The sequence below is a fragment of the Vidua macroura genome, chromosome Z, assembly GCF_024509145.1.
Source record: "Vidua macroura isolate BioBank_ID:100142 chromosome Z, ASM2450914v1, whole genome shotgun sequence".
NCBI lineage: Eukaryota > Metazoa > Chordata > Aves > Passeriformes > Viduidae > Vidua > Vidua macroura.
The window spans coordinates 23,429,669-23,449,495 of record NC_071611.1 but is presented as its reverse complement, the minus strand read 5'-3'; the positions used below and the strand labels follow the sequence as shown (position 1 = coordinate 23,449,495).

Sequence of the window (19,827 nt, the reverse complement as noted above, 5' to 3'; positions counted from 1 at the left end):
AAATTTTCAATGTATAAGTTTCAACGTGCCTTCAAATTCTCGGAAGCTGACTTTACAATTTGTAATACTATTTAATGTAGAGGCTGGACATAATCAAATGTTTACAGTAAAATAGATAGAATATCCAATGAAGCTTACATTATGGCTTGCTTCATATGTCACCCTTAAATTTTACTTGCTGTACTGTTTTATCCCCTTACAGGGTCATTAAGAAGTGTGGTTAAAAGTGGTTTTCTGTTCCTATTCTGTTAGATGTAAGTGAATATTTACCCATTATTTTTCTAATCATAATGCTGATAAATAAATGTAATAACAGATTTATAAATAAAGACAATAGTTAACTAAATTACAATCAGATATCACAGGTGCAATTACAGAACATGGAAGCAAAAGCACCAACAGAAATAAGATCTAAGCAGTCCAATAGCTAATACTAATGAATAAAGAAAAAAAAAGCCACTATTTCAACAGAATTATTTGAAATATTGATCAAGATGCTAAACAGTATTGATTTAAAGCTCGTGAACATTTGGAATTCCAGTTTGGAATTCCAGTTTGGCATTCCAAATGTGTTCTTCAGAAACAAAACCTGCTGTTGTGATTTTTACATTTCAAAAAAAAAGACTGCAGTTATGCTTTGTTTATTTTCAAGTGGGACATTCAAATCTTGAGGAAAGTCTATACTCCTTTTGTCATCAGGAACACCATATTTATATTCCTTCCACCAGCTGGATTCCATGGCACTTTTATTAATGTCACGCATACATAGTAGTGAAAACACTAAGCAGTCCAACAATTTAAAGAGTTGTATTTAATAAATGATTTATAAATGGTTTACAGGTTGAAGGTGAGAATTAACCTTTTTGAGCCTTGTAGCATTTTGGCCACTGACCTCAAGTAGAGCCAAAATGTCACTGAGTCCATTCAAACACTGTTCTTTGCTGTAAGTCTGCCCATGACAAATGGACCCGCAGCAGACAGGTCAGCAACAGACTGTTCAATTAGGGTACATACCAGCTTCTTCTCTGTCACTTGAAGATGTTTCTTCATGTTGCTCTTATCCCTGCTGGCCATTTGTCTAAACTAAGAAGCCTTGTCTGTTACAGATGTCCAGGCATGAGTTTTGCTTCTGCTCCTTCATAGTGTGGCGTGCAGGTATGTCCCTGCTTCTTCCTTTGCAAGCCTGACAAACTCCTCCTGACTTCCCTTGTCTTTCCATCTTGTTGCTTATCCAACTTATGTCTCTCTTTTCCTGGGGGAACACATGACCACACATCAGCTCAGCCACTGGAAATGTCCTGCACAAAGATTACCAAAGAGTCAAGTCCTTTATCTACAAGCATTTGCTGCCTACCTTTTGATTCTTGCTCCTGGGAGGTAGAAAACCCGAAACAGGATGTTATGAACAAAAATAAAATTTAAACTTTTGGGGAATGTAGTTAACAATGGTTAAATGTTGTTACGAGGTAAAATGTTGTTAATACAAGTTAAATGTTGTTAATACAAGTATCAAATTGTGATTAGTAATATTAAAACCCAGTACTGTTGTGCATGTATAAAGGGCGAGTGGAACTAGGGAGGAGATGGGTTGCCAATCTTTGGAAAAGGGCAGAGAAACTTTTAGGAGTATTACATCATAGAACACAACTACTACTTAAATCAAGATTGGAAGACAGACCAACCAATAGGAGGCGAGAATTCCAAAATGATTGGCCAAGACTGCACCAACTTATAAACCAATCAGCAACGGAGAAATAAACCTATCACAGCATGGCTCCTGAGCGCCCCAATCAGGAGACAAGAGAGAGACTTTAAAAGGCCTGGGGTGTCGCATACCTGGGTGTTTCCTCGGGCCGGTTTCCCTCGAAACACCCCTAGGTTACAATTACTAAGTTGTTGAAACAGTCTCCAGAGTAGCCGGAGTAGCCTGCGGCTTTTCCTTCCAGTTGTTCGTTTTGTAATGAACAAGCTTACTTTTTAAAATTAACCTGCCTCCTTTTTGTTATTTTAAAGTTTCTTTCTAAGCCTGTCCACAACACAGGATATATTGTATGCTAGCTAGTTTGGGTGTTGTAAATGTCTTAATTCAAATACAAATATACATTAAGTGATGTTTCCAGGGCAACACTGTGACTGCTCCATCAAAAAAGAAAAAAATAAAATTACCTGAATGTTTTATGTTCTTAGGTATTTGGGTTTTCTAAACGTGTCAAGTTTGGCAACAGTTTTCTGGCCACACCAGTTTTTTAAAATGTCCCACTAGTCTTTTCATTTTTTTAAACCAGATTTTCAGCTTTTTGTAAAGAAATCGATGGAACTCCAACAGTTAATGGCACCAAAGAACAATCCCTTTCTTTTAAAATATAGACTGATGACTCACAGTTTTTCTTCCTTCCTTCTGCATTTTGGCAGAAGTCTCTTCCGATAGTATAGTATGCTTTTACAGGACTTCAGTGTGCTGGAAGGAGGCTGTTAAGGATGGAGAAAACATTCTATTTGTTCTCCCATCCATCCATCCATCCATCCATCCATCCATCCATCCATCCATCCATCCCTCCCTCCCTCCCTCCCTCCCTCCCTTGGGTCATTCACCTATTAGCCTACTTTCAGATCTCCAGTTATGAGTTTGAGTTACTCAGAAGTGGCTGACCTTTAAGAAGCAGAAAGAAAAGTAATTTAAATCAGCCAACAAAACTTGAATTTGGCACTAAATGAACCATTATGTGTGCGCTTCTGCTTCTCATAGGTCACTGGCAAATACAACTTGTTTGCCACAGAGATGCCACTCTGACTTAGCAGCGTATAAACACATCACAATATGCAGAGAGAAGTACTATGTGGAATCTCATTAGGTGGAACAAGAGACAGGGACATTGCATCATTCCTGAGCAACCTGGTCCCCCTGGGGGTCACAGGTCAAAGTGAACTCTGCTCACTCTGCTGTGTTACAGGGACTTGGGTGAATGGAAGACAGCAATGTCACAGCATTGACAGTGACATCAGCTTCAGAAGAGGCATACCATGCTTGGCAGGCAGTGAGGCAGAGCAGAACTTTTGCTGGATGGCTGCAGTCCTTGACACAGTGTAGGGCCACCAGTGTCTCTTTAAATTTATTTCCAATTCAGATAAGTATTTCTTCTGGGATGTGTCTTGATTTGCCTCAGTTTTTAGAAGATGCTTTCCTTTCCAGGCTTCTGGTGTTTCTAGAGTCTGGCCACTGTCTTTCCCCTCTTCTAGCACTGGCTGTGCTCCCTCTGTTGTGGCTGTTGTCCTGTTATGATGTTTCTGCCCCCTGAGCAGACAGTTAGGATGTTTCCTATGGCTGTAAGTGGTTCCCTGCACAGTGAATTTCTAAGATTCATTGATGATATTACACTTAATATCTTCTAGTAGACCGGTGGTTTTTATTTTTAAACACACTTCAACTGTACTTGCCAGTTGCTGTTCCCACTTGCAGCACAAAGTGAGATGATACATATTTGGTGAGATGACAGTATGCAGCATTTATCATTTTGCATTTTCCTTTAGACATCTCTCTTCTGTGTGCTTTTAAAAAGATTGAGAAACTCTCCCATTCCTTCCCTTTCTCTCTGCATTAGTAAATATATTTGCATTAAGTACAATTAAGGTCTGAGTGACTCCCCCAGAAGAGGAACATGTCTTTAGGAATGTAGTTTAAATGCTTCACTATGCCAGAGGTACATTAGCTGTGGTTCACGATAATTTCATTAACTCATCTTCTTTATGCAGGGGTTTGCCATGGCCACTTCAGGTAAAATACAGAAAGGCAGTGTTGATCAGAATGTTTTCATTTATGTCCACTATGAGGGCATCAGGGGAAAAAAACCCAAAACATGTCAATAAATTACAACTGATGAACTGTGCATTGCAACAATCAGACTTCTAAATCTTTATTTAAAGGAGTTCATATGTGTGATTTTTGGCTCTGATTCATGAGAGCTGAGCCCAGAAAGCAGCATTATGATCATCTAATCTGAACCCCAGAATCATAAAAGCCATAGAACCTTCTCTCATAGTATCTGCCCTGAACACATTTTTACATAAATTGCTCCAGCTTTTCTCTCCATGTATGACATAGCAACTCTGAGATCTGAAGGACCCATGGTATCCTTAGGTAGCACCACGACTCAGTGATTTGCAGTAGTAAACTTGTGGAAGGACACCTCAGGCTGTGAATCAGGTGCCTGTTTGGGTACTGTACTTAAACATCTAAAATAGCCTTGCAGGTTTGAGGTGCTATGTCTTAATTTCACTTAGTTCCATTTGCTCCCCACTATTATAAAATGGTCTTAAGAGAAGAGAGATGACAACATAGACTGAAGATTTGGGTAGGAGCTGTCTACCCACAGGGAGCAGAGAGCAATGAGGCAGTGCTGGCCATGTGAATCAGACACAGCCTTTTGCAAAAGCTTTACAAAACCTCTAGGCTTTCTGAGCTCATTCCCATCCCAAAATTAGGAGGATCTTCTGGATTATCTCATCTGTTTCCCCTTGTTGTGCTAATGGAGGTTACCAATGTCACATCGGTCAATGTTTCTGCTGCGCTACACTATCACTATACTGCCTATCCTCAGCCATCCCAGTAATGGCCCAGGTAATTGTGCCACTGTTTGCTATGTCCTGGGCTGGGGAACTTTTCTTTGGATGAAAGGTGAAAAATGTCTTTCAGATATCTAAGGCAGGCCTCATATTATCACATCTTAGTGTTATCAGAAAAGCAATATGGCCAAGAGCTATGTAATGTGAGTGATGTGAAATAACATCAGAAGCTAATTTAAAACAAAATAAAAAATAAAGAGAGACAGAGCCTGGTGAAATATTATTTGTAGGAAAAGACAAGGTTTTGAACTTTACAAAGTATCCATGGATATATTTTCAGTTCAGGTCCATGAATGTTACTTAACAATTCCTATTTTAGAAAACAAGTATGTGTTGAATAATAGCTCTTAGCACATTGCATCAAGCAACATTTTATTGAGATAATAACTGACTTTTCTATGAACTTTTTTTCCTGAATTTGAGAACATTGAAAATTACTCAGTTTGTGTGTTCCTACAGTAGATCTCAAAGTCTTCCTTTCTCCTTTCCGTTCTTCTCTGTGTTGTATATGGTTTCCCACAGCTGAAAACGCAAGATGCAAAAAGCAGATGATTGGCCTCTTCATTTTCAAAGCACACTGAACTTGTGTTTTGGGCAACTTTTTTTTTTTTTATTACAAAGATTTTAAACATATGAAAGAATACATGTTGCACCTTTTATCTAAGGACAACTTGGTGTGTATATTAGTTTTAGGTCCTTGCTGGCACTTTACAGGCACACTGAAACACTGCAAACCATGTCATTCGTTGTAGATAATACAAGCAGGACCTGTGAGTTACACAGTGAGAGGTATATAGATATTCAGATACATATACTGATATTTGTGTATTTATATATAGGCAGCACAGTTGTAGCAATTTGTAATTACATTCCCTGTGTTTACTGGCAGCAGATTTACCTTCCTGAAGAACAAACCTTTTCTTACACCATGTGAACAGAGCAGCCACTAGCAAGGGCAGGTGCCTCGCTCCCCCCAGGGCAGTGCCAATTTTCTAAGTCCATGCCACCCCCAGGCCGACCGCGGCCACCCATGACCTGCCCGTCTCACCGCTCCTTCCGACCTCGCCGAGGGACGTGGGCGACAGCAGCATGTCTCCTTCCAGTAATGGACTGCAAATCGTCGGGCAGGCGGCTGGTCACCTCCAGGCCAGCGTCCAACTTCTCCTTGTCGGCCTTGGTCAGCCTCTTGATCTTTACGAGGAGATCGGGACAGCCGTAGCAAAAATGCGGGTTCCAGAAGTGGTGCAGGGGCCCATCAGCGTAGCTGGTATCTTCCCCCGCCGTGGCCGGCCTCGGCCTGGACCCGACCGTGCTGCCGGCCAGACTCACCGTCAGCTTGTGGAACCCGTATAGGTTGAGCTGGCGGACGATGCTGCCGTAGTTCTTCGTTCTGAAGAGCTTCACCTCCCCGGCAGCGCTGGGCCCCACGCCCAGCAGCTCCTGCTCGAATAGCCCCTGGTCGATGAATAGCCCTTCGCCGCGGGCGTCCCAGCGCACCGAGTGGACGCACGGGCTGTTGACCAGCAGCCACAGCTTCATGGGAAAGGTGCGGGGCCAGAGGGCGGCTGAGGAGGGGCAGAAACCAGCCGGCAGCTGCGGCTTCGCCATCGCGCCGGGCGGAACTGTCGCGACACGCGGCGGCACGCGCCCAACGCCGACAACAGCCGCCGCGCGAGGGCGGCGCCGCCCCCGCCGGGCACCGGCACGCGCCCGACGCACGACGCGCGGCTGGTGCCGGCGTCAGCGCGGCCCCGCGGGGACCCTCAGCCTCGCGACCCTCAGACCGCGCCACGCTGCCTCAGCACCGCCGGGGCCCTCCGAGCCCTCCGGTCCCCTCAGTGCCCCCAGCCCAGACCCTACTGCCCTCAGCGTCGCAGAAAGGTCGGGAAGAATACAACCCTCTAGGACTGTAATTTCAGTCTTAGAAAGCAGGCGTTACTTTATTTCAGCGCTGGGTGCAGGGGGGACCACTCCTCCTAACACATGCCCGCACCGTTTCAGAATTCTCGTCCCCATTATTTACATATTCAAATCTGTACACTTTATAGCTTGAGCATGCGTTACAATTTGGGTAACAGTCTCAAGAGGGTCTCTGGTGGTTATCTGGGGAATGGCCCCTACCTTACATTATACATTCATGGCCACAAGTTCATCTGAGGAAATGACTTATGAATTGTCTCACAGTCTGCTGTCTTGGTTGTACAACTTCCTTCCTTGGTAAGAAAACTTTTTTATGGTTTATAAAACTTTAAACAATGGGTCTCAGTGTCTTGTCACAACTGAGATACTTACTGCAAAGCATATGCTTTTTGAGTATTTACGTCATCAGTTCCCTCATGTCCCCTCAGTGTCCCCAGCCCACACCCTAATGTCCTCAGTCCTCTCCCCCTGCCATCCCTCAGCCCTCCAGCCTCTGCCATCCCCCTCAGCTACCCAAGACCCCTCATCCCCACTACATCCTCTCAGCCCCTCCGCTGCCCCTCAGTCTCCTGTCCCTTCAGTGGCTCCCCAGTTCCTTCAGACCTGACATCCCTGAGGATGTCCACCAGCAGCTCCCGTTGTTCCTGTGAGTGATCTGGCTGAGGGGGTAATGCAGGGTGGATGGGGGGCCAGGCAGGAAGGGGTTCAGGGGACATGAAGAACAACCCTGGTGCCGGTGACAGGACATCCCTGCCTGGCCATGGGCCATGGGCATGACAGACTAGCTGTGCTCACTCTGGAGAGGCAGTGGGCATTGCCTGGATCAATCCATTACCTGTGGATGGTAGCACAGACCATCAACCACTCCTCAGACCCAAAGGTCACCTATGCCACATGCATCAGAGCATTACCTCTATCTTGGGAACCCATAATGAGCAGTGCAGGTCAGTGACTGCAGATCTTCAGTAAAAAAAAAAAAAAAAAAAAAAAAAAAGGAATGTTTCATGGCAGAACAAAGGGAATAGGAGTGCTGTCACCCTAAAATGGCTTAAGGGACTTTTGCAAAAGCCTCAGAGACACTTGTGCTCTTGACTCAGGATGTGAAAGGGAAGTGGTAAAACATAAACCAGAAGCTGGTTGCAATGTCCTGGGCACAGTTACGTTAATTAAATACAACACAATTGCTGGAATGTGATATGGATGACTAATTGCCCCTGTTACCATATGGTAACTACTTGTTAGGTGCTGCTATTTATCAAAAACTATTCAGGACCCACAATTACGAAATGCTGAAGAAAGGCTCACAGACCCACATTTTAATGCAATTGCTGTGTATTGATAATCAGAATCTGTTTTTATGCCTTGATCCTTTAGAAGGTCCTTAAATGGTTTTCTTTTGTAGTTTTTTTGGGTTTTTTTTTTGCATGCATGCATGCATGCATGCAGACTAAAGCATGCTGACTAACACATCTTCTATAATATGGGTATGAAGGAGAATGATTTTCAGTCAGCAGTACATCAGGGAGAGACAGCTCAGCCATTATTTGTCGAAAGAGAAACAGTCTTTTTTAATATATGGGCAATCTCTGGCTGAAATTCAATGGAACCAGATTATCTAGCCAAGAAGCTATTGAAGAGTAAAGGGATTAATCCTTTGGTGCAGTATTGTATAGACTTCAGGATCACTGTCATTGCATATTGCTTTTCCAGCAAAAGAGGCCTATGTGCAAAATAGCATGAGTGACGGAGACAGCACTCCCTCTATCACTTGCAAATATTGTGGTTTTCTGCTCCATTTAACCTTAGCTATGGATACTTGTGCTGGCTGTGTGATTGAAGCTTACTGAAAAATACCTACCAAACAGTCTGCCTGGGCCAGCACTTTTGCTCTTGCCCTGAAAAAAACAAATTGTTCCTTGGATTCACAGCTGGAAAATCAGACAAACCTGAAAAAACGTTACTGACTGCTGACTTTGGTCAAGGCTGCAGCCAGAGAGAGAGAGGGCAGAGGCTGAATAAACTCACAGGGCCAACTGCATATGATGATTTGGCCTGCACAGGTGGAGCAGGAAGCACAATGGCTCTGCAGCTGGCAGGAGTGAAGTGGAGCAGCAGCCAAGACTAGCTTTGACAATTAAATTTTACTATAAATAGCTGCTCTTAGGTTACAAAGCAGGTGGTCTGGCACTGGGCCAGCAGATCTACAACTTTGCTGTCCTCCCCCTAAGTCATATCACATAGCTGCTTGCAATTCACTGTCCAGCAGTCATCTCTGTGAAGTTGATCAGAGAGAGGGGTTCAACTTGCTTTTTAAGAAATAAGCCCAACAAATTGTCAGAGGTTACAAAACACTATTTTGTCATGCTGGAGTTCTCACATACAAGGGGCTTTTTATCTTTAGCAAAATACTCAAATAAAATAAGTGAACCAAGCAAGCTCAGTCTGCTCAGGCACAAGCTCATATTTTCAAAGGCACTGAAGCATCCAATGCAATAGTCTGGAAGCAATGACTGAGACTTTTTATAATAGCTAATCAAAAATCAATGATTTGCAAACTGTCTCAAACAAATTGCTGTTTACTCAGGCAAAAGCTTGAAAACTGATTGCACATTCCTATGGTATAGCTATATTCAGATTTACTTGTGTGGGTCATTTACCACCTCAACTAAAGCTGCAGACTCAGAACAGATATCTGGAATTCTAAAGTCAGATTAACTTTACTTATATTGTATTTCACAGCCTTTCAATAGTTCTTTCTTCCCATGTGCCCTGCCACCCTTTCTTTGTCATTTCACAAGCAAAATCAGAGTCACTGGTCTAGTGGCAGAAGGGTCCCAAAACCAACCTCCTTATTATAATGAGTAGTAAGTCACAGCTGTGCCATCTCTCAGTTTCTTCTATGAGACAGGGGCAGTGGCATTTACTTATTTATTAAGGCAGTTGAGTATAGGAAGAGGTGGAAATACTCAGATGTTACAAGACTGCCCAAGAATATTTTCTTGCTGCCATATCAGACACAGTCTGCATTTCAGGAGTCTTCAAAACTCTGAAAATCCCTTACTTCCATGAAGAACTTCCACTCTGAAAATCTTTCTGGTTAGCCACATTTGCTCTAGATGAGATAAAACCTCATAAAGATACAATATCAACAAACTTTAAGCGGTCATGTTAATGCCTAGAGGAATCTAGAGGATACCTGGATGCGGCTTTGATCTATCTAACTTCCATCAAGGATTGCAAGATGTGGTTACTCACAAGCCTTGCAACAAGGTTGTCCTTGGCACAGTTAGTCCAAGCTACACTCAGAGAGCACATGTGAGAGCTGCATGCCCATCCTGCTGCTCTGCCTGTGGTGCTCCCACACCTCTTCTGACCCCTGCTCAGCCTTATCAGATCCAAATTCCCCCAGACCACTGCCTTCTGGAGAGAAAATGGACAGGTTCCCCTGTGCTGAAAATATTGGTATAAAATTGATTATGACAATAGGGAAAGCAAGAGTAGAGTCCCTTATCTCTCCAATACCTTTGTCATTATCTTTTTGTCCTGCATCAGGTCAGTGCCTGTAGTAAGGACATCAAAGAACAGTAACAAAGCCAAGGTGTTGCCAGAGGTGTTGTGCAGTGCAATGCTCCTGAAATACCTCTGCTGGACTTGCAGGCCTCTGCCAGGCAGTGCAAGCTCTGGACATCTAAGAACAAGTGACAGGCATTGCCAAAAGCAAAGGCACCCTTGACGTTTTCAGTGTTCCTGAAGTACTTAAGATGAATGCAGAACAGGTATTTGTCAGACTAGACTGCTATTTGCTGGGAGAAATTAAACCCTTCTGAGATGTCAGCACTGATCATTTTTGCATTTTTTTAGAGATTTTCTTGTAGCAATTAAACACCAGTACTTTCATACTATTCTTACTATGCTTCTTTATGACTAGCTTCAGGATTCCTAAACGCGTGAGCTACTGCGATACCACATTCACTGTTATTTCAGCACTGATACAGTCCTGCTGCCTGTGATGAATGAGAGGGTGAGAGCCCAGACAAGTCCTGCCTTTGATGCAGATTTTTGAGAGTGGCTGTTTGAGGCGGCCTGTGCCACAGATTGCTCTCACTCACAAATTCTTAATAATGGTTGATTAGGTCTATTACAAGATGAATTATTTATTGAATTAACAAAATTAACAGACATAAGACTATAAACAGACTAGTTACTACAAGGAAGTAAAACAAAAAGAACTACTAGTAGACAAAATACAGTGCATGATAAAGGTACCTATATTTACAGCTAGCAAATAAATAGTATAGATTAGGATTCAATGTAACTTACCACCAAATTGGTGTTGGAGTATACACAGAATTCTTTCACTCAGTTCCCAGGAAAGTATCCAGCAAATTTGCATCCAAAGTCTCCTTGAGAAGTCCCACACATTTCCAGGGTGTGTGTAGGAGGTTTCTGCTTCCATGAAAGTTTGTGTAGCTTTTATAGTTTGTAAAGTAGTGTCTCTCAGTCACAAATTTCCAGCTTATCTCCCCATATCTGTTCTCACATTCAGGTGTTTATTAGGAGTTCTACCCCTGGTGCCACAGAGAGGAATAACTAGCAAGTGATGACTTACAAGTCAGAGAGCTGGCCTGGGTTATCTCATAAGGTCATGTGTGGGGGGAAAATGTCCAGAGCTATTGCACCAGAACTACTGCACCAGCTGATTGACAGAGCAGATAAGCTCTTCTGTGGTAGGGGGATGCCCTGCAACAGTGCCATTGCCTTGATTCCTCCTAAAGTCCCTCTCAAATTGCACCTCAGTGCATGTTCTATTCCTCATCAATACTGCTTTTCTTCAAAACCTGCAAGTGTCCACAGTTTTCCACAGGCAGTTAAAAAATCTCCACATAATCACACTGAAGTTTCATACTAAAGTGGTATCATCAGGCCCACTTTGAGAGTAAAGCAAGCAAACCTTATATATATTCCTTGGTAGGTCACAAAGCAAATGTCCGTGATAAGGGGTAGTCATTTACCTGAAACACAGTTTTGGAAGAACTAGAAATAGCCCAAAAAACTCAAGTGTCTGATGTTTGAATAGAAAAGAAGCAAGCAGAATTCCATCTAACTGCTTTGGTGAGCAGTATCTGTTTTTAAAAGCCTATTTTTTTCAAGCCACAATAAGATAAGAGACCAATCAATGAGTTGATTCCTGGTACTTTTTCCACTGGGAGCATCTGATTCATTGTACAGCTAGCAATGCTTCATTGAGCACCAGAAAATACATTTCTGAAGGCGAAGGAGGGCAGTATCTCCTGTCAAAGATGTAATTTCAAGTACCACCTGTTCCAACTGCAAGCACTAGAAATGCTTCCTTGAGGTGCTGCAAGAGGGCTTTTATCTTTCACTAATCATTCTAGTGTGATCTAGAGCAGGATTTTTCCTTTTCTTCTATTTTGAATAATTTGTTTGTCATGCAGTAGTATACTTACTTGCCTTGCTTGCTTCTTGGTAAAATTGGAAATGTAGCCCTTACAATGAATTTTTAATATTGAGAGACCCCTGAAGCCCAGTGTTACCTAGAACTGCTCCAACAACAACCAGAAGTTATGCCCCTCAGCCACTTTATTGTATCAAGTTATAACTCCTGCAAAACCTCATACAGCTATTTGAAAATTGATTTTACTCTGTTCCTGTCTATTCAACTTGACATTTAATGAGTCAGTGCACCTCCTTTTTTATACAAAAAAATCCTGGGGGGCATGAGCCTGGTGTAAAGTTACCAGATTTGCAAAGAGAAAGCCACACTCATTTTCTAATTACAGATATATTTATTTTTACTTTATTTTTGCTAATTCCATGTCCACACCCTTCTGAGAATATGATTACATTTCAACTATAGTTTTATGTAAATAAGACTTAAAGAGAATGAGCTACTATAAAACAGCAGGAAAAAGTTGTGATGATACATGACTTCTGATCCTTTAGATTTCAACCATAATAAACAAAAACAAGGCTGAAATTATCAGATCATCATAACCTCACCACAGATGGTTTGCTTTCTAGGTATGTGTATTAAAGAGCTGCAATCTGCTTTCGATACAAAATAACCTAATCCTATAAACATATGCAAGTGTAATGCCTCCCATGCACCTTCCAGGTATATGGCAACTGAAGTCAATGGAAATAAATCACAGCAGAAAAATTATTAGTATACATTTTTATAGGATGATGATTTGTGCCTGACTCATTCAAAATTATAAAGCTCAAAGAGGCAACTCCCAAGGAAGATGTGAATGATCTTAAAGAAATACAAGTAATAATATAAATATGTGATAAGATACAGCAGACTTTCCCTGGGGCTTTTACTAAATTACTAACTCTTACAAAATTCATGGTGTTCCATAAATGAAGACACCAACAATCTAAAAAAGACAGCCTTTCTTGCATATGTAATGCCCAAATTTTACTCCCTGTCTTGACTTGACCTAAAACATGTAAGGACCAAAACACAAATTTATTACAGATTTCCTAACCTTTTTTCAGCTGTAAAGAGATAGAGACTAATCTGCCACCCTCCCAATTTTTAGCTCTGTCATTTACATCTAACAAGACTACTGCAGATACTGTTACATGGAAAGGAGAAATTAAAAAAAAATCAGGATTTCAAAAAAGATTGTTTGCTCACTTTTCAAAACAAAAATAAGGACTACTCTTCCAGTTTAATCTAAACCATCCTATCCATGTCCTTCAAATAAAAAGAGTTTGCAAAAGCAGCTTACCTAGGCATTGGTGAGTTCACTCTGTATATAACTAGAGAGAAAAAATATCTGCTAAATCAGAAAAATACTGCTTTCTCCCCGCCTCCCCCCCTCACTACAAACTACTAGTAACAGCTAAAAACCCTTTCCTAATACCTTTCAAAGGTATCAGGGATTTTGTTTCCTAGTAACCTCAGGCAAAACAAATAATGAGTGAAGAGCCAGTGTAATAGGTTTTTGTCCAGAACTTGCAATTTAATGCAGAAATGCATGGGTTCTACAGCTGTTAGCTGTTAGTTCTTCTTTTCAGCTTCAACAAATCTGAAAAGAAGAACTAACAGCTAAAAGCTGTTAAAATTATTAAAATTGCCATGACTGAGCATAATGTTATCTACTTCTGCTAGGTACAGTGAAGCTGGATGTGTTTTTCGCTTCAGAAGCTTAAATCCTGTCTGTGTTTATATCCTTGATACTTGTAAGGGACAAAAAAAAAAAAAAAACAGTAATAAATCAACAGAAGCTCTACTATCAAAACACTACAAGATTCCAAGGATTCTATGCTTTTAAATGTATTCAAGAAAACTTATTTTGTCAGATAAGGTGGAAAAAAATACTTCAGACAAACTGCAGCTAATGGTCTTTCAGAGCAATTAAGCAACAGTATAACTGAATTAGAGCTGCTATGCCAAAATATGAACCTTTCAGTAACTTCACTGGTCTCAGTTTAAGAACACCAAGACCTGTTTACATGCCATTTTACACAGGATAGGGAATCCAAGAGGCCCAGCAGCTCTGGAGAAGCCACCACACTACTATATTTGCATCTTAGGACTTTCTGCTATCTGCTCTTAAGCTTCCTTAGATCAAAGTAGGTTGCAGCCCTGGATTTTCTCTTGGCCTTCTGGGAACACTCCCTGGACAACAATCTTCTACTTTTTTTCTGAGAAGTTCTCACTATTTTTACTAGAACTTTTGCAATTCTGTTATGATCATTCCATAAACCATTAATTACATTTTTAGTATCACAATCCAAAGCAATGCACTGTGTCAGACCACAGGATTTCTTCTGTTCAGCGCCCATTAAAATATTTTGACTGAAGGTCAGAGTCCTCTCAGCAGCAGCTGCGTACCTTTCAAGAGTTGTTTTGCAGATTACATTTTAATTTCTAAATCAGTGGTGATGAACTGTCCTAGGTAGTAATTCAGGCTAAGTCGTCACGTGTCTTATTGACAATGCCTCTCCTCCACAAGAGGCCTCAAGAGGCACAAGAGTCTGCAGCTCTCATTGGGTTCACAGCTCACTAGAATCCACGGTCTTCCTGATGGATGCTCCTCTCAAACCACTGCAGCTCCAGCTCAGAGCTGGTCACTCTGCACCACACTCAGAAGTATACTCACCTGCTGCCTGAGGCACCTGTACTTGATAACGTCAAGTGTTTCTTCTTTCTCCACTTATATGAATACTGCATTGTGGAGATTCTTGCTGTCTACTGTCCCACACCTGAAACAGGTCCATTGTCTGATAAAGCACAATGACACCATTTTCCTTGTTTTAATATCTTGTATTTATTTGTCAGTTTTTGCAGGAGCAGTTATTCCACCTAAGGAGAAATTCTGTTGCTTCAGGGTTCCTTTCTGGGTAACAGAGTGGTTGTATTTATATCCCTTGACTTTAGACCCTGTATTGCCCCAGCATATATCCACATGAAGGGTAAGTGTTTAAGGCCTGAGCTGGTGGAATTCTTACAAACAACTACAAGCAAGGACCACAAAGTCCAGCAGCTCATCAGCCACAGTATAACTCACTCACTTGTTAGACTTTAAAATCACTCTGAGTACCAGTAATAAACTGTATACTGAACATTATGCTATGCAATGCAGTCTACATTCCTAGTTAGCTCTATACTTAATTACTATTATTACATTACAGACAATAACACAAAAGAGTCAGACAAATTCAGTAGTGATACGTGAAGTATAAAAACTACAGATAAACTGAGTGCTGTAACAACATCCAGTCCTGGTGGATCTGAACTTGGATTAATTTTTGACCAGACAGTTTGATCAGGAGTATTTTATCACTTGAAAATACACATTAAAAGTGCATGCTTTATTCTCTACAAAAATATTTTCCAAAAAATATTTTCTTATTGGTAACAAAAGAAGATGGTTTTGAAAGCTAGAATTTTTTTCATTTTGTTTTTTGTTTTTGTTACTTAAATGACAAAATCATTTAGGTTGGAAAAGAACTCTAATTCATTGAGTCCAACTATTAATTTTTTTCCAGACTTAGCCAATACGTAGTTTGGGCATATATATTTAGGTAGGAAGTCTGAAGGTAAAGTAATTTTCATCATTTCAATTTGAAGCAGGGAAGGGGAAAAAGTAAAAATGCAGTCAAGATTTCAAATTATGTCAATTCCTTTTAGTGCTTAAATAACATATATGTAACATACTTAGTGTGTTCTTCTAGCACTCGTATCTGCTTATTAGAATGATCTTACTAATATTTGTATGTTTTCACCTACTACTGCATTAGCAGTACTAATAATAGGCTGTACCATCTAGCTATTTGCAGACTTCTCTTACCTAACACACAAAGTATTCAAGTTGCTGAACTACCAGATACCATTAAGAAGTTTTGTATTACCCATAAGGTCTGATAAGGCATAACTTGATCTTCTTATGAAAGGAAAAGAGAAAAGACAGCCTGCACCTCAAAACAGGTTTGCAATATTCCTCTCTTTTAGCAACAATTACATACCGATGCATCCTCACCCGAAACTTTCAAATGTGGTTTTATTAAACTAAAGCCCAGTGTTCTTGAAAAAAAATCCCCAAACCAAGAAATTATTAACTTTGAATTTCTCTCTGCTTCCAGCAGGTCTTTGACATGCCAGAATGTGTATAAAAGGAAACAGCAAGAGAATGGTAACTACAGATCAGTCTTCTAAGTAACTCAGTGCAAGACAGAAGCCCGTATCAGCTCTGATAAGTGGTCAGTTCATGTCACTCATGCCTTCTTAAATGACATGTTAGAAAACCCAAGTCCATATACCAGTACTAATACTGATTCATATACATTTCTGACCAAAAATAAAGCACAACTGTAAAACATATATTCCATCAATCCTTTCAGAAATTACCGAGATCCATTGCGAAAATCCAAAGCCACAATAAGCACTGCCGTGTCTAGAACAGCTCCAGATTGGCCTCATTCATCCATCTCACTAACTACTTTCTGTACATACACCAGTTTCAGGTGGATTCTTTTTTCATTGTCTTCCCCCCACCTAGATTCAAGCAGCTGGTTTTATTTTAAAATTTCAGCTGTGCTATTACCCTGTATTTAAAAGAAAGATTGTCAGTAAAGGTGTCCATTGCAGACATCACTTCTGCATCTTAAGCCAGCCTACCTACAAGTAGCAGAGCCAGAGAGAATTACTTTAGGGCTAAGCAGTACCCTTCTGGACCAATTTGGACTTTCCCAGCAGCACAGTGCATCCCAAGACACTGCTGCGCTCTGCAGCCATCTCAGCACGGCAGTCCAACTAGCAGCAGCAGTAGAAAAACAAACGTAGTTATGTTAATACAACTACAGACTGGCTTCTATTACTTCTTTCCCTTTCTAGCTGGTTATTTTCTCTCTTCCATTTGGCTTCATAGCAAGAAAATACCCTGTCCTTCAGGTAAGGGGGAAAGACCTCTTCTGACCATCCCTGCCTTAAGTTACAAACTCAAGAAGAGGGAGGAGAAACGACCCTGACAGACCAGTCTGTACCTTTCCCTGATGGGAGCAGTTTCCTACAGCCGAGAAACGCTGCCTCGCTGCTGGTCTCGCCAGTAGCCGGGACAGCTCCCCGCGGCTGCCGGCCCTTCCGATTTTCGCCAAGAGCACCAACGTTCGCACCCGAGGAAAGCCCCTCGCACAGCCACAAGCTCCAAGCGCTGAAGCGACCTCGGCCTGGCCAGGGCTTCCGCTGCCGAGCCCGGCGTCGTCCGGCGCAGGCGCCGAGCCCCAGGCCACCGCACACCGTAAGAGACGCGGCCCCGGCGCCCCCGGCCCCGCTTCGAGGCCACCGCCGGCACTTGGGGAAGGCGAAGGAAGACGGCGGGAGCCTCTCACATCGCACCGGGGCTGCGCGCACTGCTGATAGCGCGTGAGCCACAGCACCTCTTCCTGCCGAGCCGTCAGTAAGAAGTGCCCAGGGCGCTTAGGGACCAGCTGCTTCCCAGCGGAGAGGGATGCGGAGCCCGCCCTGGGCGGCGACGCGCGGGAGAAAGTCAGGGATCTTCGGTACCTACCCGAGTGTCACAGTCACGTCCGCGCACCCCTCTCTCCCGCTGCAGGACATTCTGGCCGGGGCTGGCGAACTGCAGTCCCGCCGGTAGCTCCTCTCTAGCGCGGAGCATCCTCACGCTCCAACGCTGCGGCTGCGGAGACAGCACGGCCGTGATCCCGCGCCTCCCGCTCGTCCCCCCGTCTGTGTCGCTGCGGCCAGGGGAGGCAGCGGGGCACACGAGGCGAGGGGGCGGTGTCACCGTGAGACCCTTCCTTCCTTCGTCAGTGTCTCCCTGCTGAATGACCACGGCCCTTGGGGACAGCCCAGGGGCCCAAGGTTGAGACCGCAGCCTGAGGTTCGTGGCGATGAACGGGAGAAGGTTCGCGAGCCCCTTGGGAGTTCGGCTTTCCCCTCCCTGGCGTTTTTCCCTTCGCTTTATTTTCGAGGAGCGTAAGGCTGCAACTGTGATGTCCAGCAGTGGGTGTCGCTGTTTTGCTATTTAAGTTTTTCCTAGATTGTGTAGGTTTTTTTGTTGGAGTTAGGTAATGCCAGCCCCGTCGTGGTAAAAGGAAAAAACAAACAAACAAACCCTTGTTAATTAATTTTGTATGTACGCCTCTGTGTCAAAAAGACACTATGAAGGTTAATTAATCAATATTTGAGAAGTGCTCTTGGGTTTATGTACCGTGTGGATTTTAAGTTGGCCTCAGCTCACTGTGTTTCCAGACATTGGAGCATATATGTCAATAATGTGTGGACCCAAATGGTTCCTTGGGCTATCCTGTTTGGAAAGGAAGCAGATGTACCCACCCTGAATGCATTCAAAGGATTGTGTGGTTGTACAAAGTGACAATCTTCAGCTACATAAAGAATTGTTCATCAGAGAATTGTTCCCCTGAGCTTCTTTAGCCACAAAATGCACAGAAGTGGCACACATGTTGCTGAACTTCTGTTTGCACTAATGACTGAGAGGGTTCATCTGTAACAATAACCTCTTGATTGTTCTGTGAGGGAATTTGACGTTACCCCTTTATGAAGGAGAACCAAGGCTGCCTGCATGTGTCATCAAGTGGATAGCGCACTGCACACAGTCAGTGCTTCAGCACTTAGTAGGATTACTTACACCCAAAGCCAATTCCACAGCCTCTTAATTAACATCTAGTCCAAATAACAGAGATTTCTGGGCTGTCAAATTCATTATTGCAGTGAAAGGTTGAATAAATACAGGTAAGGCAACACTGCATTTGTTTAGCACAGAAGGTATCTACAGGTAGCTGAAATACAGGGCAAATGCCAGCTAAGAGTTGTAGGTATCTAGTGGATAAGAAGGAAAGTGGAATGCAGATAGATTTTACCTCTCCTAGATGTGAGAACCTGATGACACAGCAGTAATAAAATGGAGCAACAGGCAAGATGTTGCTCTGAAAAAGATGGTGGCAAGGCTAGTTTGGAGGGGTAAGTTTTTTCACATGTACAAAGAGACAGAAGATTATCCTTTTTTTACCAGGATCTTTACTGGATGACTACCTCACCTCAGTAGAAGCGTGACACTGACCACCTAGTCCTTGGCAGCTTCTCATGTGCATAAAACAAAAACAGTGTCCCACAGAAGAGGCCAACTTCAGACAATGGCTATTGCTAGTTTTACTGCCTCAGCTTGAACTTGCAGCCATGTTCCCAAGTTTAAGCTCCACCACTAAACCACTAAACAGCTATATGCCTGTGGCTCCAGTACATCGGTTTTAGCTGCAAGACTGAGTATAAGGTAGCAAGCTTGCTTCCTGAACCATAAATATATGTGGTTTTGAGGAAGGGAGGGGGGAATGGGAACATATGGGGAAGAGTTCTGAGATAATTTCTGTATTGCAGCCCTTTATTAAACATACACTGGGGAAATATGTTTTCTGAAGGCATAAATTAGTTTTAATTATCAAACCAAATAGGAGGACAATGCATCTGAAAAAACCCACCTGCATTCCTAAAAGTTTGAACAACAACAGCTAGTAAGAGCTTGGAATACTGAAGACAGGAAATTTTGATCCTTCCTTTTAGCCTTTAATGCACACGTTGAATTATTATGTGAATCAGAAAAAAAACAACCAAAACAAAAACAAAACCAAACCAAAACAAACAAAAACCCCAAAAACAAACAAACAAACAACCCCCCCCCAACCAACCAACCAACCAAAAAAAACCCACCGCCACAACCCAAGCGATGATCAATTTATATTCTGCCTTTTTAATTTCCAATGATTTTCCTATCCAGA

General features: G+C 42.4%; 2 protein-coding genes and 1 long non-coding RNA gene across 4 annotated transcripts in view; 1 reads left to right on the top strand and 2 right to left on the bottom strand.

Annotated features, from left to right (window-relative positions):
- Positions 1-772: 772 nt before the first annotated feature.
- LOC128822291 (uncharacterized) overlaps positions 773-19,827 on the bottom strand; it is a 28,035-nt gene continuing 8,980 nt past the window's right edge. The window contains exons 2-3 of the mRNA XM_054003981.1: positions 17,583-18,055; positions 773-1,252 (exon numbers count right to left, since the gene is read on the bottom strand). Of these exons, the coding sequence (XP_053859956.1) occupies positions 1,079-1,252; positions 17,583-18,055 (647 nt within the window). The 3' untranslated portion in view covers positions 773-1,078. The remainder of the gene's footprint in view (positions 1,253-17,582; positions 18,056-19,827) is intronic.
- Positions 3,883-6,304, bottom strand: LOC128822583 (heat shock factor protein 5-like). Its single transcript, XM_054004343.1, has 2 exons — positions 5,669-6,304; positions 3,883-5,142 (listed from the first exon to the last, which is right to left on the bottom strand). Exons 1-2 carry the CDS (start codon positions 6,226-6,228, stop codon positions 5,055-5,057), a joined length of 648 nt encoding a protein of 215 aa, XP_053860318.1. The 5' UTR covers positions 6,229-6,304; the 3' UTR covers positions 3,883-5,054.
- LOC128822585 (uncharacterized) lies at positions 6,323-16,396 on the top strand. Of its 2 annotated transcripts, none has more exons than XR_008441502.1 (3): positions 6,323-6,837; positions 14,855-14,988; positions 16,162-16,396. It is a non-coding gene; the product is annotated as an uncharacterized LOC128822585 (long non-coding RNA). The 2 variants fall into 2 exon arrangements; XR_008441501.1 differs by having other exon boundaries at positions 16,159-16,396.

Coding starts and splice junctions, on each gene's coding strand:
- LOC128822583 (XM_054004343.1), bottom strand. CDS start 6,228: ATGGCGAAGCCGCAGCTGCCGGCTGGTTTCTGCCCCTCCTCAGCCGCC. Junction 5,143..5,668: donor CGGCGAGGTCGGAAGGAGCG/GTGAGACGGGCA, acceptor TTGCGTTTTCAG/CTGTGGGAAACCATATACAA.